The sequence below is a fragment of the Schistocerca gregaria genome, chromosome 3 (assembly GCF_023897955.1).
Source record: "Schistocerca gregaria isolate iqSchGreg1 chromosome 3, iqSchGreg1.2, whole genome shotgun sequence".
Taxonomy (NCBI): domain Eukaryota; kingdom Metazoa; phylum Arthropoda; class Insecta; order Orthoptera; family Acrididae; genus Schistocerca; species Schistocerca gregaria.
Genome location: NC_064922.1, coordinates 914649458 through 914665657, shown reverse-complemented (window position 1 = coordinate 914665657; position 16200 = coordinate 914649458). Strand labels below are relative to the sequence as shown.

The 16200-nt window shown below is 43.9% G+C and overlaps 1 protein-coding gene across 3 annotated transcripts in view; it reads right to left on the bottom strand.

Moving 5' to 3' along the window:
* Positions 1 to 16200, bottom strand: part of LOC126355446 (cuticle protein 18.7-like) — a 156871-nt gene that overhangs the window by 38407 nt on the left and 102264 nt on the right. Inside the window, exon 1 of one of the 3 annotated variants that reach the window (XM_050005757.1) lies at positions 6964 to 7042. The exons of 1 other annotated variant lie outside the window; for it this stretch is intronic. In XM_050005757.1, the coding sequence (XP_049861714.1) occupies positions 6964 to 6975 (12 nt within the window). In that variant the 5' untranslated portion in view covers positions 6976 to 7042. Of the gene's footprint in view, positions 1 to 1780; positions 2032 to 6963; positions 7043 to 16200 lie in introns of those variants that run through there. One more of the 3 variants, XM_050005756.1, reaches the window with a different exon arrangement.

The following is a 16200-nucleotide window of genomic DNA, read 5'->3' as shown; positions in this document are numbered from 1 at the left end:
TCGTTACAGATCCTCCTACATTTCAGTACAATTTTCCATTGTTATAACCTCTCGATATACCACAGCATCATCTGCAAAAAGCCTCAGTAAACGTCCGATGTCATCCAAATGGTCATTTATGTATATTGTGAATAGCAACGGTCCTACGACACTCCCCTGCGGCACACCTGAAATCACTCTTACTTCGGAAGACTTCTCTCCATTGAGAATGACATGCTGCGTTCTGTTATCTAGGAACTCTTCAATTCAATCGCACAATTGGTCTGATAGTCCATATGCTCTTACTTTGTTCATTAAACGACTCTGGGGAACTGTATCGAACGCCTCGCGGAAGTCAAGAAACACGGCATCCACCTGTGAACCCGTGTCTATGGCCCTCTGAGTCTCGTGGACGAATAGCGCGAGCTGCGTTTCACACGATCGTCTTTTTCCAAACCGATGCTGATTCATACAGAGTAGATTTGTAGTCTCCAGAAAAGTCATTATACTTGAACATAATACGTGTTCCTTCCACAATTGGTGCATTTTATTCTTTTAAATTAACTAAGTAATCATCAACTCGTTGAGTTGAAGAAATTTTGCAGTATCCGTCTGAATCATCTGTAGCTAATCAACGTTTATTGTATCTGTGCAATAAAAGATTGTTGGACTTTGGGAAGAAACAAATTACTTGTGATATATGGCCTTCACTTTCCCATCCATGTTTCTTGCATCCTTATACAGGGTGTCCAAAGACATTTCCGAGAGCTTTAACCAGGGTAGTTCTGCATTTGTCAGATGTGAACTAAATATTATATTTCTCGTTTAAGTATAAAGTCGACTACATTCTATTATGAAACTTTCTGGTAGATTAAAGCTGTGTGTCGGACCGAGACTCAAACTCGGGACCCTTGCCTTTCGCGGTCCGGCGCACAGTTTTAACCTGTCAAGAAGTTTCATATCAGCGCACACTCTGCTACAGAGTGCAAATCTCATTCTGGAACATTCCCCAGGTTGTGGCTAAGACATGTCACCGCAATATCCTTTCTTCGAGGAGTGCTAATTCTGCAAGGTTCGCAGGAGATCTTCTGTGAGGTATGGAAGCCACTAGACGAGGTATTGGCAGAACTGAAGCTGTAGGGTTGGGTCATCAGTAGTTCTTGAGTAGCTCAGATGGTACAGCACTTGCCCGTGAAAGGCAAAAGTCCCGAGTTCGAGTCTCAGTCAGGCACAGTGTTTAATCAGACAGGAAGTTTCATATTCGCACTCTGCTGCAGAGTGAAAATTCTCGTTCTGGAAATATTCTATTATGCCCCACTGGGGGCAAATTCGTAGCTTTCTTGGTAACCATTTTGCTTTCTTTCTAATGTCAGTTTGGTTTTGGAATCAAATGATGTAAAACAATGAAACTGATATTTCTTTTTCATGTTTTTCCTGTGAGCTATTGTTACAGTTAATCCTCTGTATCTCAGTGTTCAGTGCCTTGATTACCATGTGGAGTATTCAGTTAAGTTATAAAAGGGATTTTTCTCAGTGGGAGGACTGGAGTGGGATCCACTGAGGCTCACAATTTCGTCTGAGTAATTACTTGAACGAGATGTAACAGTTTGGAAGTCTGGAACCCCAACTACGGCTTGGAGACGAGTGTGATGATCCATTCTCTCCCCATATGGAATCCAAATGGTGCTGTATGGCAAAAGGAGATGTGGCAACCAGCGACATAGTGTGGCCCTTTGGGCTTCATCATCGAGGTTCTTTGTTTAGTTATTTCTAATGGAAAGGGCAAATGAATATTAAATGCTTTTCATAAAATTACAGTTTATTTACAGGAGTGAAAGGTACATGACTGTCATTTGTAGCAGTGATCCTCTAACCGAGGAGGGCGGCCTTGTACTGGAGGTGGGCGATGGCGTCAGCGTGGTGGATGGCGGGGATGCCGGCAGCGTAGACGGCGGCCAGGGGCAGCCCAGACACGGGGTCTGCGGGGGTGGCGGCGGCCAGGGCTGAGGACTGAGCGTGGGCGGCGGCGTGGGCGGCCTTGGCGCTGGCCACCTGTGAAGGGAGGGCACATCAGCAACGTCATCTCACTACATGGTATGTATACTGTTGTAAAGGGGGTACAGGAAACGATGTAGGAGTACATACCTCAGGAGTGTCCAGGGGAACGCCGCCAGGTCCGATGACGATGTTGGCGGGACCAGCGATGACGGGGGCGGCTACGGCGTAGCGAGCGGCGGCGATGACGGGGGCGGCGGCGATGGCGGGCACGCCCAGGGTGTTGCGGGCGGCCTCGGCGGCCTGGATGTTGAGGTGCGCCGCCTTGGCGACGGCCACGTGGGGCTCGTCGGCGGGCACGACGGAGGCCACGGGCACGCCCAGCGTGTTGCGCGCCGCCTCCGCCGCCTGCGTCGCCAGGTGCGCCGCCTTAGCCACGGCCACGTCGGGGGCGTCGGCGGGCACCGGGATGGCGGCGGGGACCCCCAGACCCAGGTAGCCGGGCTTGGCCAGCGCCACGGCCAGCACGGAGCTCAGGATCACCTGCAGGCAGCGTACGCATTAGACAATGCGCCGGATGTTAAGAGTAGATAGACCTGGATATTGAAAAATGAGCTCTGAAGTAGATAGACCTGGATATTGAAAAATGAACTCTGAAGGGCTACTACTTTCTGAGAAATAATACTGTGAAAAAGTGTTGCTGTACGCAATGACGAAGATTTTTTGTTGGAGAACTCTCAACAAAACTTGTTTCTATTTACTTTGTGATGTTTTGGTCAAAATTGTTTGTTAAGACAGTTACAGGCATTAGCACCATTCTATCACTTGAGCCTTGTCCCGCAGTTATGCAGCGTCAGCCATCGTTAATCGGATTTGGCATGTTATGGTTAAGGGGTGGCCGGATGCCCTTCCTGCACCCCCTGGGAAGAAATTGGTTCACCCTAACTGTTTGCGTTGAGTGTAAGCCAGGGAATAGTGCGAAATTTTTCAGATGCCTGCGAACAGTGTAATGGAGGCGGAACAGGGGGACCAGCCTGGTATACACCTAGCGGGATGTGGAAAACCGCCTAAAAATCACATCCAGCACAACGGCCCTCGTCGTTAATTCGCCAGGTGGATTCGATCTGGGGTCAGCGCGCCTATCTGAGTCCAGGAAGCTTTGCGTTAGCGTTCTCGGCTACCCTGGCGGGTGCATTCACACTTGCCATCTGTGGCCTATATCAAACATCGTCAAAGGATATTAAAATGCATAATCTATTAATCTTATACTGTAACCTCTATGTACACTTTCTGATCTATTGTTTTCATGTGTGGAAGAAACTGCTATGAAGTGATTTGAATGTGTTTGTTATGGCTGGGAGATATTCACAATGACGTGCTATGAAATGTCAGTGGAAGTCAATAACGTTCGTAGTCCAGACACTTTGCAGTATGTTGTTGTGTGCAACTAAATACAGGGTCTTTGAAAAAGGACTTCCTAGTTTTAATGTGTCCTAGTATCTGTACAAAGTGATATACACTTTTCTAGTTTGTGGTTTTTGGGTCATCAGTTCTCCAAGTTTGGCTCCCCTGCAGTTGGCAGGTCTACTTCACCCTCAGACGACACCAGTGATGTTCTTTTCCCCCCTCTGCTCCCTCAGTTCAGTCCAGTCGTGCTTGCAGTTAATTGCAGAGCAACTTAGCAACAATATGTACTCTGCAACAGAAAGTGCAGTGTGTTATTTTCCTTGTGAAAACTGAGTCAGCTATAACATTGCAACGCAATTTGAAACGTCAGTATGGTGGTGAACCACCTACAGCAAAAACTATCCGTCATTGGCTAAAGCATTTCAAGGAAACCGGTAGTGTTTTAAAAGCAAAATCACTGGGTCGACCGAGAACTTCTGAAGAGCCTGACAAATAATTGGCCAGACTTAGTCTGCAATTAGGGGTGCCTAAAGGTGTATGATGTGCGTAAAAGACTTACGTTGCTCGCCTACAAATTGCAACTGTTACTTAGGTAGTGCTAGCCACCACAAAGCCCAGACTTAACCCCCTGGAGATTTTCTTTTTGGGCCACATAAAAAATGTTGTGTACAGTGAAAAGATCATAGACATCAATCATATACGGGAAAGAATCGTCGCAGCGGATAGGACAGTTACCCCTCAAATGTTGGTAAATACGTGGCGAGAAGTCGAATATCGTCTCGACGTGTGTAGGGCAACAAATGGATCCCACGTTGAAGTCTACTAACACTAAACAAAACTTGAAGAAATTCTCTTTCATGACATCTACTCACTGAAGTAATTTTTCATTAATTTTCCCATTAAATTTATACCTAACATTAGTGAGTTCTTTTTCAAACACCCTTTTCATGAAGCTGTACATAAGAGCTTATACCTATAATAAGAGATGATTTATTTTTATACTTATCGACTATATATGCTCTAGCCACAGATGAATGGTGGCTAATACCTAAATCCTGTGAAGTAAAAGTGATTGAATAAATAGAACTAATACAAGCAGCTTTAGATGATACATGTCAAAAAATCACTTTCATCACATATGTCAGAGCACCACAGCACCCAAACTTCAAAGTATTATTCTATATTTCTATACCATAAAGCACCAGAAATAACTGTAAATTTGGTTTCTAGTTTTCGAATTTCAATAATGAAATACTCGAATATTGGCTGTGTGGCTAACTCTTAGCATTCGAATCAACATCGACTGAAGTGCAGCGACTCTAGACTATGAATGCTGCCACAGGCAAATCATCAGTTACAGACACTGAAAGGAGAATGCCAAGAAAGAACTTTCTGACTGTGTGGGGACGAGTTTTCTGAATAGTAGGTGACATGAGAATATTTATTAATAAAGAAAACAATTTCCTGAAATAAGGCTCTAGGCATAATGAACTTTTGCGAATAACTTAGTATACTTTTATTTAGTACATGTTTTGAATAGTGTTACCATTAGATCTAAAACTTTAAGCATTTGAAAAAAAGTTCATTGGCAACTTTCGAAACTGACACTCAACCTTGTTTCGTGAGTTCTGAGTTTTAGATTTGATGATAGCACTAGTCATAATATATCCCGACAAATAAAAATACGTTAAACAGTGTAGATAGTGTAACTCACAAAAATAGAAAATTAAGGGTCGCACACAAGAGTGTTATCAAAGGACAACAGCAGTCGGATAAGTGACAGGATGGTACCTACAGATTCATTATGCAATCATTTGGTCATTGAATTGTAAAAGTTATTCAGGTAAAAGCTGAATGACCAATGCAAAGGAAATTGAAACCCAAGTAAGAGAAGTTATGAATAAAGCAAACACTTGGAAGATGTAGTGGGGAAGGAATGACTACATTTATAACAAGGCTTTAAACTGGAGAACGTATTATGAAACTTAAATCAGTAAACACGAAGATCTGAACTACAGGGCACAACTTTCTGAAGTCTGTAGATTATATCCGTCTCGTACACTGAAAAGGGACGTGCGCCCAGCGCATCAGCAGAGATACAGGCGAGAGTCGTTGGTAAAGTGTTGTTGTACTGTACTGTTGAACGTGCATGATTTATATGCGTACAATGCCAGAGAACTTCAGAAAAGACTTCTTAACAAATTACATTGGATCTTGTCAACGCTATTATTCTCCATTGCCCTTCCTTTACTTTTGTTAATGTCCACCTTGTATCTTCTTTTCAAGGGGCTATACACACAGTTCACTGATGAGCCAAGAAAATGCATTTCTTAGGATTACGGTGTCATTGGCAAGGTTTAAGGTTTCTTTTTCTCTCCAGAAACTTTAATTACTTATCCGGTTGTGTCATGGTTCCTTTTACTATTTGCTCTGTGCATAAACAAAATGGATGATAGAGTACAACGCTGTCTACCTTGCTTCTCAACTACAGCCCACATTTCACCTTCTTAGACACTTGGATGCAATCTGATTTCTGAAAAAGTTGCGAAGTACTTTTTTCTCCCTATATTTTATCTCATATGTTCCCGCGACATCACCGAAGTTAAGCACAGTCGGGCGTGGTCGGCACTTGGGAGGGTGACCATCCAGGCCGCCATGCGCTGTTGCCATTTTTCGGGGTGCACTCAGCCTCGTGATGCCAATTGAGGAGCTACTCGACCGATTAGTAGCAGCTTCGGTCAGAAATACTATAACGAGCGGGAGAGCGGTGTGGTGATCCCACGCCCCTCCTATCCGCATCCTCCACTGAGGATGACACGGCGGTCAGACGGTCCCGGTATGCCACTCGTGGCCTGAAGACGGAGTACTTTTTTTTTTCTCGGATAACTCCAAAATTCTAAAGAGTTGTCGAAAACTTTCTCCGAATCTATAATTATTACGAACGAAGATTTTTTTTTGTCGATCAATTTTGTAATTCCAATTTTGAATTCCACCATCGCTATTACCACCACTGTTTTACATCCCTAAGTTGCATTATGATTATCGACATGGTTATAAGCTGCGAAGGAATCATTCTTTTTAAGCGTTAAAAAAGACGTGTTATTTTTCGTGATATATTTTGCCGTCCTGATACAGTATTCGTGACAAAGAGAACACTTTTGATTCACTGTCCCTAGCTTATTTACACATGGGAAAAATACTTCAGAACGGTTCATCAATTAAACTCACGGAGGAAGGCAGCATTATTCTGCGAATTGTTTATTGCAAGTGCAACTGAGTATGTAACTATGAAGGTCGTTTGATTGGATGTAAAATGTAGAAATATTCGCGTAGAAACATTCTCCAAACTGGAAGCAGATGTGTGGTTCGTGGCTGATTCAATGAACATTCTACGTCAAGTTTTCTTTGAGTTCGGTTCTTTTCTATGACAGAACTACAAATGTAATGTCGTGTGAATAGACTTGGTGATAGACTGTGTATTGTAACGGCGGTAGACGAGGCAGGCGTGTCGTGCTCTCTGTCGTGTGACCCCTGGCCCCTGGGCTTCAGAGCCCCCGCCACTGTGCGCTGTCGGCTACTCACCAGGACCTTCATGTCTTCTGCTGCTGCTGCGTCGGACTGAACTGTTCCTGCCCAGTGTGTGGCTGGCCAGCGGCTTATATAGCGCGGACCGGCCTCGTCTTCCCCGCCACATCCGACCATACGGCGCTCTCCAAGAACGGCTTGTCTCCTGCGATGGGCGGTGCCCGCCGAACCCGCTACACATTACCCCCTCCTTCCACCTCCTTATCGTGCACCACTTTTCGGTTTCATCTTGCATACTTTTCGTCGAGTGTAGAACTTTATGGGAAATGGATTGCTATCCATCGTGAAGCTTTATGTAGTTGTCATCGATGTCGCTCGAAACACAACGTAATACAATAATTTGAAATTAGTGGGTTCTCTACATATATGTTTAGACTCCACGAATAAACGTTTGCGCAAATAAGGGTATGATATTCGCATCCACATCACATATGCAAATGCATATGCATATGCATAAGCAAATTTGCATCTGTAAGTTTTTAATTTTTTTCTGCATCTCTGGATACTGAAATTTTATAAATCAGTAATGATGAATTACTGGAAGTGTTGAGTGGGATGAACAGAGTAAGGAGTATAGATATAACTAGTTTGGCAGTGAACTGAAGAAAGATGAAAGTAATGAGGAAAGTAATGAGGGTAGCAGTTAGCATATAAGAGTTGGAGACTTCAAGCTAGGCGAAGTTAAGGAAGTCTGTTGAATTTTCTCACGTTGAAAATGAGAAGGAGTAATCTATTTTAGTCGATAAAAAACTTTCTATATTGATGATTCACCGTAGACGGCGTATATTGTACAACTCCCCATATACGGCTTCTAACGTAGATCATCAATATTATTGGGACAACTCACCATATACGCCGTATAAGGTAGATAATCAATATTAGTGGAAGATGCCAAGCTAACGTAAACAGATGTTCAAAAATGGTTCAAATGGCTCTGAGCACTGTGGGACATATCATCTGAGGGCATCAGTCCCCTAGAACTTAGAACTACTAAAACCTAATTAACCTAAGGACACCACACATCCACGCCTCAGGCAGGATTCGAACCTGCGACCGTAGCGGTCGCGTGGTTCCAGACTAAAGCGCCTATAACCGCTCGGCCTAAACAGATGTGATAGCGTACATTGTACTATATACAGTGATTTTGAAAGCTTTAAAAATCATCTGTGAGTGCTACATAACCGGACGTGGTCATGTGCATAACGTGACTTTTGATTGTAAATGTTTTTCTTCTGAGAAAACTTTCATAATGTGCTAAATTGTAAATCAGAGAGATTAGAGCCCACCCACAGATACCGAAAATCTTTCTTTCCACGAACAATACGAGACTGGAATAGAAAGGAGAACCGATAGAGGTACTCAAGGTACCCTCTGCCACACGCCGACAGGTGGCTTGCGGGGTGTGGTTGTAGACGTAGATACGCGGGAAGAACTAGTATACAGGGTTACAGAATGTTCAGATGTGTGTGAAATCTTATGTAATGAATAAAAGTTCTGTACTTCACATTCCAGGTGAAGCCGGGGAAGGGCAAGTGCCTCTTGTGGACGCCTGTGGTTACGTTATTCATTCGAGTTATAATTTCATTGTTGCATTTTGTCTGTGAGGCTTTTGAGAGTGTCAGCTAGAGCTCAGTTACTTTGTGGCTTATATAGTTTCAGCTGAAAGTGTAATAATCTTTCAAGTTAAACCCTTTGTTGTGGTCATTGCCGATTCATTGAGAAAGCTTTTAATTACTGTTATGAGAATCGCAGGTGTTTACATTGCACTTACAAGTCTTCCTACGACTGATTGTGTGTTATGCATGCTTTTAATTGCTGTTTTTTGAATCACAAGTGTAGACTTTTCTTTCACTGAAGGTTTTTTTCTGTTCATGGTGAAGTTCTTTAATAGATTTTCTGTTAAAGTTCTATGATTAATGAATACATTTGTTAACAGAAGAGTTTGTTGCCTGTTTGATTTGTTTTTGGTGTTTGTGTTGTTCATAATTAGCATATTTTCCTAAGAAACGCATAAGCCAGCACAAACTCCTGTCACTTCCACTCTTCAGTCTGTGCTGCTTGTGATTCAGTCATTCCAGTAGGATTATTATTGTTGGCGAGTCAAGTTTTATTAGATGGAGATTGCAGACCAGCTCAGCAATTGCCTAAACCAACACAGGAAACGGTTTAAAATCCACATCTGTGGTCGTGAATGTGTTGCGTGCTCTTGATCTCGGTAAGTCTCACTGTTCATGTCTCGTTATTTCTTTGCTGTAACTTCTTCAATGTTTATTATTAGATTTCAAAACCCCTCCCTCTAGTGCGTAGATTTTCCTTTCAACTTTCGTGCAGAAGAGATCCAACGTGTAAACGTGGAATTCACAGTCGATGTGGAGGTGAGAGGGAAATGACACTAAGTGCCGTTCTATGAGAAGTGCACAGTGGGATTTAGGGACCACAAAATATGACGAAAGTAGTTCTCAGATCGTTAGAGAATTGCTGAAAAAGAAGAGTATGATGACTAGATTCTGTTACCATTTGCAAAAGTATACAGTATTCTGCAACAGAACCAATTTACAGACATATTTTTCATTAGTAGCCTAAGAGATCATAGTTCTTGAAGTGTATACTTTTTCTGCACAAAAGAATCTAATCCTTTGAACTAAATAGTGGACAGCATCGATGTTGGACCATAATACCATAGACTACATAAACTGTTGAGAGAATACATTATGGTCAGTGTTTTGAACGCAGTATTGCAATTATTTTCCTTGGCATTAATTTAACACGTCCTTGGTACGTTCAGAGAGGTGTGTGGCACCAGATGCCTACGCACAGGTATACAGTTCCCTTAAATTACGGGAGCGTAACTTGTGGGCAAGGAACTGACGCCTGATACTGTCCCACACGTGTTCCATTTGGTTCAGGTCAGGCGAATTCGGTGGCCAAGACACCAACTTGATTTAACCACCACGCTCCATAAACCACTGTAACACGTTGAGGCCATTTGGCACTGGCAGTTCTCCCGCTGGAAGACTCCAACATCATCAGGGATCAAGCATGAAGGAATGAAGGTGATCGGCAAAAATATTCACATGGTTCACATTTGTCACGTTACCTTCGATTGTTGCTGTAGATCCCATGGAATCCCCTGTTAGTGCCCCACAGAATAACACCGAAGCCGTGAGCAGGACGAGGGCGCTTCTGGACCGGAGTATGACAAGAAACTTGTTTCATCCTCCCAAGCGACAAGTAACACATTGACCCACGATGCAATATCGTTAATCCCATGTTTTCTGAGATCGTAATTAGCTATGTCTTTGGATCAACGTGGGACACACAGGAGTCGTTTCCTGATAGCGTGGACGTCCGTGCCATGTCGCCCTCTCTTGATTTCACAGTGCTCCAACACGACAGCAGCAAGCGTGCACAAGACCAACTCCTCCGTTACCGAGATGCTGGATCCCTGCCGCCGGACCATAAAAACCTGCCCTCCGTCAACGTCGCTTCTGTCACTGGATTTCGCCATTTGTAGCCGATGTCATCGCTAAAATGACTCCCCATTTGCCTCGGCTCCTTTTATACACACATCAAAATAGCTTTGCATCACCTCTGTTCGGAGAGTTACGGAACCTGTACAGAAAATTGGAATAGAGATCAACATAAACATCATTTCCGACCTTTTTATTGCGTATGAAAACCACACATTGCATGTTGCACTATCATATAGCGAGACCTTCAGGGTTGGTGGTCGCGATTGCTGTATCCACCGGTACCTCTAATATCCAGTAGCACGTCCTCTTACGTTGATGCATGTCTGCATTCGTCATGGCATAATATCCACAAGTTCATAAATTCACTGTTGGTCCAGGTTATCCCACTCCTCAAGGTGGATTCGGTCCGAACTCGGTAGCTGAGTGGTCAGCGTAACAGAATATCAGTCCTAATGGCCTGGGTTCGATTCCCGGCTGGGTCGGAGATTTTTTCCGCTCAGGGACTGCGTGTTGCGTTGTCCTAACCATGATCGTTTCATCCTCATCGACTCGCAAGTCACTAAATAGAGAGACTTGCACCCAGTGAACGGTCTACCCGATGGGAGGCCCTAGTCACACGACATTTACATTTACGTTTAACGGTGATTCGGTGCAGATCTCTCAGAGTGGTTGGTGGGTCACGTCGTTCATAAACAGCCCTTTTCAATCTATCTCAAGTATGTTCGATAGGGTTCGTGTCTGGAGGACATGCTGGCCACTGTAGTCGAGCGATGTCGTTTTCCTGAAAGAAGTCATTGGCAAGATGAGGACAATGGGAGCATGAATTGTCGTCCATGAAGACGAAATCCTTGCCAGTATGCTGCCGAAATGGTTGCACTATCAGTCGGAGGATGGCATTCACGTATCTCACAGCCGTTACAGCGCCTTCCATGACCACCCTCGGCGTACGTCGGCCCCACATAATACCACCCCAAAACAGCAGGTAACCTCCACCTTGCTGCACTCGCAGGACAGTGTGTCTAAGAAGTGCAGCCTGACCGAGTTGCCTCCAAACACGTCTCCGACGATTGTTTGGTTGAAAGCATACCCGACTCTCATCATTGAAGAAAACATGATGCCAATCCTGTGAGGTCCATTCGGCACGTTGTTGGGCCCATCTTTACCGCTCTGGAAGGTGTCGTGGTTGCAAATACGGACCTCATCATGGACGTCGGGAGTGATGTTGAGCATCATGCAGCCTACTGCGCACGGTTTGAGTCGTAACGCGATGTTCTGTGACTGCACGAAAATCAATATTCAACATGGTGGCGTTGCTGTCAGGGTTTGTCCGAGCCAAATCCGTAGGTAGTAGCCCTTGGGCGTCCCGAGCGAGGCATGTCATCGACAACTCCTGTCTCTCTGTATCTCCACCATGTCCGAACAACATCACTTTGGTTCACTCCGGGACGCCTGCACACTTCCCTTGTTGAGAGCCCTTTCTTGCACAAAGTAACAATGTGGACGCGATCGAACTGCGGTACTGACCATCTAGGCATGGTTGAACTACAGACAACACGAGCCTTGTGCCTCCTTCCTGGTGGAATGTCTGGAATTGATCGGCTGTCGGACCCCCCCTCTGTCTAATAGGCGCTGCTCATACGTGGTTGCTTACGTCTCTGGGCAGTTTTAGTGGCATCTCTGAATAGACAAAGTGACTGTGTCTGCGATACAACATCCAGATATTCTGAGAACCGGGGTGATCCCAAACTTTTTTGGATATGTGTATATTTTCCTCGCACCTTACGAGTCCGCAACGGCACCAAGCGGCATTCACTTTGGTGGTGGGTAGTGATCATAGTGATCTGGTTGAGCAGTGCATTTTCACCACGGATGAGAATATTTATCATGATTCGCCAGACAAATTGATATCTTTTACAATCAAATGTCACAATGGCATGCTTAATGATAAGTCGATTTTTGTTCACTTACGTTTGTATGTCTGGTGAAATGTCCCTATCTGTTGGTTTATCAGTGATGTGTAATCGAACCGTTTTAAGTTATGGTGTGCAATAAGATTCCTCTTTTCTAACTACTTTTATCCCCAACCCGTTTTGCTTTGTTCTTTATCTGCTTGTCTTTGGTTTAGAGATGGGAGGGAGAGAGGGTGTAGTAATTCGCTGTTCACGATGTTTCTAGTTTATACATTACGACTTATGCACTATGCATTACGTCGTCAGCCAAAAATGTTTCGAGGTTGGGTTAGCGAATAATAGAGAAAAGTTAAGACTATGGTTTTAACGCTTCATTTGTTCTGCAGAGCCGGCCGCCGTGACCGAGCTGTTCTAGGCGCTTCAGTCCGGAACCGCGCTGCTGCTACGGTCGCATGTTCGAATTCTGCCTCGGACATGGTTGGCTGTGATCTCCTTAAGTTATTTAGGTTTAATTAGTTCTAAGTACAGGGGACAGATCACCTCAGCATAGTGCTCAGAGCCATTTGAACCATTTGTTCTACATAGTCTCTCTCCACTTGAGTAAAAAACGTTCATACAGTCATGGCAAACTGTCAGAAAGATCCTTCTTTCGTACTAGGGGGTAATGCGGGCTTGAATGTCGGTTATGTCCTCAAAACTTTGAATCTGCATGTGAATTTCTGCACTTCTTTTTCGGTTTGATAACACCTGTGGTGATTTTTTTCTAGAAAAGAATAGTACTGGGTAGGTGCCCACACGATATCGTTTTTGTTCGGTAGTCAAGGTGTGTGAGAGAAACACACACTTTTTCCTTCTTCAAAACATGCTGGAGAATGTTGCTCCATTGCGATTTGTGCCACAACAACGTTGAGAAACTACGGCCACAAGTCCAGTGCTTACCACTACTTTCTCGAAAAGTGGTATCGAGACTGCACACCTGATGCTTACAGTTGTTGGTTTAAGGTGCCGCCGTAGTTACTGCTCTAGTTACTGCTTTAACACAGCTTATACGCCAGGAATAAATCAGTATTGGAACTTCTTGGCCAGACGGTGTATATCCTCGATATCCAGTTATACACAGTACACAAGCCGGCTGGAGTGGCCGAGCGGTTCTAGGCGCTACAGTCTGGAGCCGCGCTATCGCTACCGTCGTAGGTTCGAATTCTGCCTGGGGCATGGATGTGTGTGATGTCCTTAAGTTAGTTAGGTTTAAGTAGTTCTAAGTTCTAGGGGTCTGATGGCCTCCAACGTTAAGTCCCATAGTGCTCAGAGCCATTTGAACAGTATACCATTTATTTACAGCTTTGCTCCGCCCTCATGTCACAAGAAGTAGTTTTAAAATGCCTTTGCACATTCACCATTAGACTTTTCTACACAGTAATGTGTGCTAATACGTCTTTGTGTTCACTTTACTTAAAACATAGTTCTTGAATATCACGTTTCGGTTGATATTCTTCTCGGGTATGCTGCCGGTTCAGTAAGTCATCTGAAAACAGTATTGGCACGTTCCACCTGGCCGTTTGTTCATGTAAGAACACTTTATGATAATCCTACTGGGACTAATTCATACCGTGAACAGTGGTCCCTTTAAACGTTGCGGAAGACCAACAGCGCGTGGGCTAGAAACACGCGTTGCTTCCCCCATAACTCAAGTGAAAAATACAGTGACAGGTGGGGTGAAAGCCGGCAAAAAGGATGAACCGTTTGCGTCTACCACTGTCAACATATTCTGCCGCCCGAGTGATCGACCGTTGTCAGATGTAAAAGGGTTCCTGATCTTGCTTGAAAGGTAACCCTTGTCTCAATTTGTAATGTTATTTACCAGTCTAATTTCTATAACTTCCCTTAAGACGCACTCACAATGGCGAGACGCCGGGGTAGCCATTTGTGTCTTATCGTGCAACATTCTGTGCACCTCTGTAGACGGTGCTCTGCCAGCGCAGATTTGTCAGGCTTCATCAACCGTGGGTGGCGATGGTGCTGAATAGATCCTGTGTTGAATAACGTGAATTGAATCGCCAATATACGATTTTCTACCGTGTAAAGGGATTTTGTGAACTCCCTCAGTCCTAGGTCATTTTTTGCCGAACCAAGGAGAGCTCTAATCTTGGCTGGAGGGCGAAACATTCTTTTGATGTTATATCTTTCTAAAGTTCTTCCTATTTTTGAAGATACGTCACCAGAATAAGGTGCGAAAGTTGCCGATGTACATATATGCTCTAGCGGTTATGGCGAAGATCCAAACTCGAAGGTACGATGAACCTGTCTACCCTTTGTAGACATTCTGTTTGAACACGTTCTTAAGATGTTCCAGTTCTTCTGTGCCTGAGATGCCGTTAGTCCTCTTTGCCAATATCCGCAGAACACCCGTGTGTTGGTACGGTGGATGACCACTTGTTTGACGCATATGCTGGTCCACATAATTCAGTTTTCGATAAACATTGTGTCTCAGAGCCCCAACGTCATTTTTGGAAACTAGAATGTCTACGAAAGAAGATTTCCATCCCTTTTGACTTTCGTCGTGAACCTGATGCTGGTATGAAGGTAACTATAATGATCTAGGAAACGGTTCAGAGCGCCTATTCCATGTGCCCAACAATACACATATCGTGGACCTCTCTCTAAGAATTGATAGCATTTAAAAATGCCGGTCTCAGCACGTTCATAGCTTAACTGATGAGTATGGGGGACAATGAGCTCCAAGAAGCCACTCCGTTAATTTGTTGAGTATATTGTCACTCAGTAAAGAATATGTCTACGTCAACACATGGTGGCAAAACTACGCCTTTTCATCTCCAGGTTTTCATTAATTAAAATCAAAGGTTTTTCAAGAGGAGCCCCGGTAAAAAGAGACACTGCATCAACGCCCACAAGCCAGTAAGAGTTACCAAAACACAAAGACTTCAAACGCTGGATAAAAATAATAGAATTTTTTCCGACGTGAGGGCTGAGAACAGACGTTAAGTTGGGCACCAAGACAACTCACAGTGGGATGTGGAGGAACCACTCTTTGACAATGCAGTATCAGAGCTGGTGGTAGAGCACGTCCCCCCTCCCCTCCCCCACATAATCTCCCCCCCACCCGCTTTCCTACCTTGGCCTCGGCGGAAGCATAGGAAGATATTAGACACAATAAAATATGATCCTTAAATTTGCTTTAAAGGTTTTCTAAGACATATTTGTCGTTCTGGAGCTATCACATTTATTAACCTCATTTGGTTTTCATAGGTATTGTAGATTAGATTCTTATCTTTATACCTCATTTTCATTATACTCAAGACAACCATATGAAGTTCTGCGCCTCATAATATCGAAAGCATTTTATAGGGTCGCAGTTTAATTCCTTACTTTTTTTCATTACATTGATTCTGTGGTTTCATTGTGATTTTAGAAATCCAAGTGACACTTTAAGCATTTCTTTAATTGCTGCGTGCATTATTTTGAATATATTTGCAGCGGTCAGTAGACAAGCCTAATCTGATCGTTATCAAGCCCTCTTATCTCTTCTTTGATATTGGCACGATATCAGTTTTCTGGTAATCTGACTGTATGTCTACCTTTTCATAATGTGGTTAATTTACCTAAAAACACATTCTGATTCCAAACCATATGATAAGAGAGAGAGAGAGAGAATAGTGTGGGATGAGGAAGAGTAAGAGGCAGAGAGAGTGATAGACAGAAAGAGAGAGTGAGAGAGAGAAAGAGAGAGAGAGGACGAGAGAGAGAGGACGAGAGAGAGAGAGAGAGAGAGAGACGGGAGGAGGAAACTGAGGGAGGATCGAGAAAGAGAGAGAGAGACAGAGAAGGGAGAG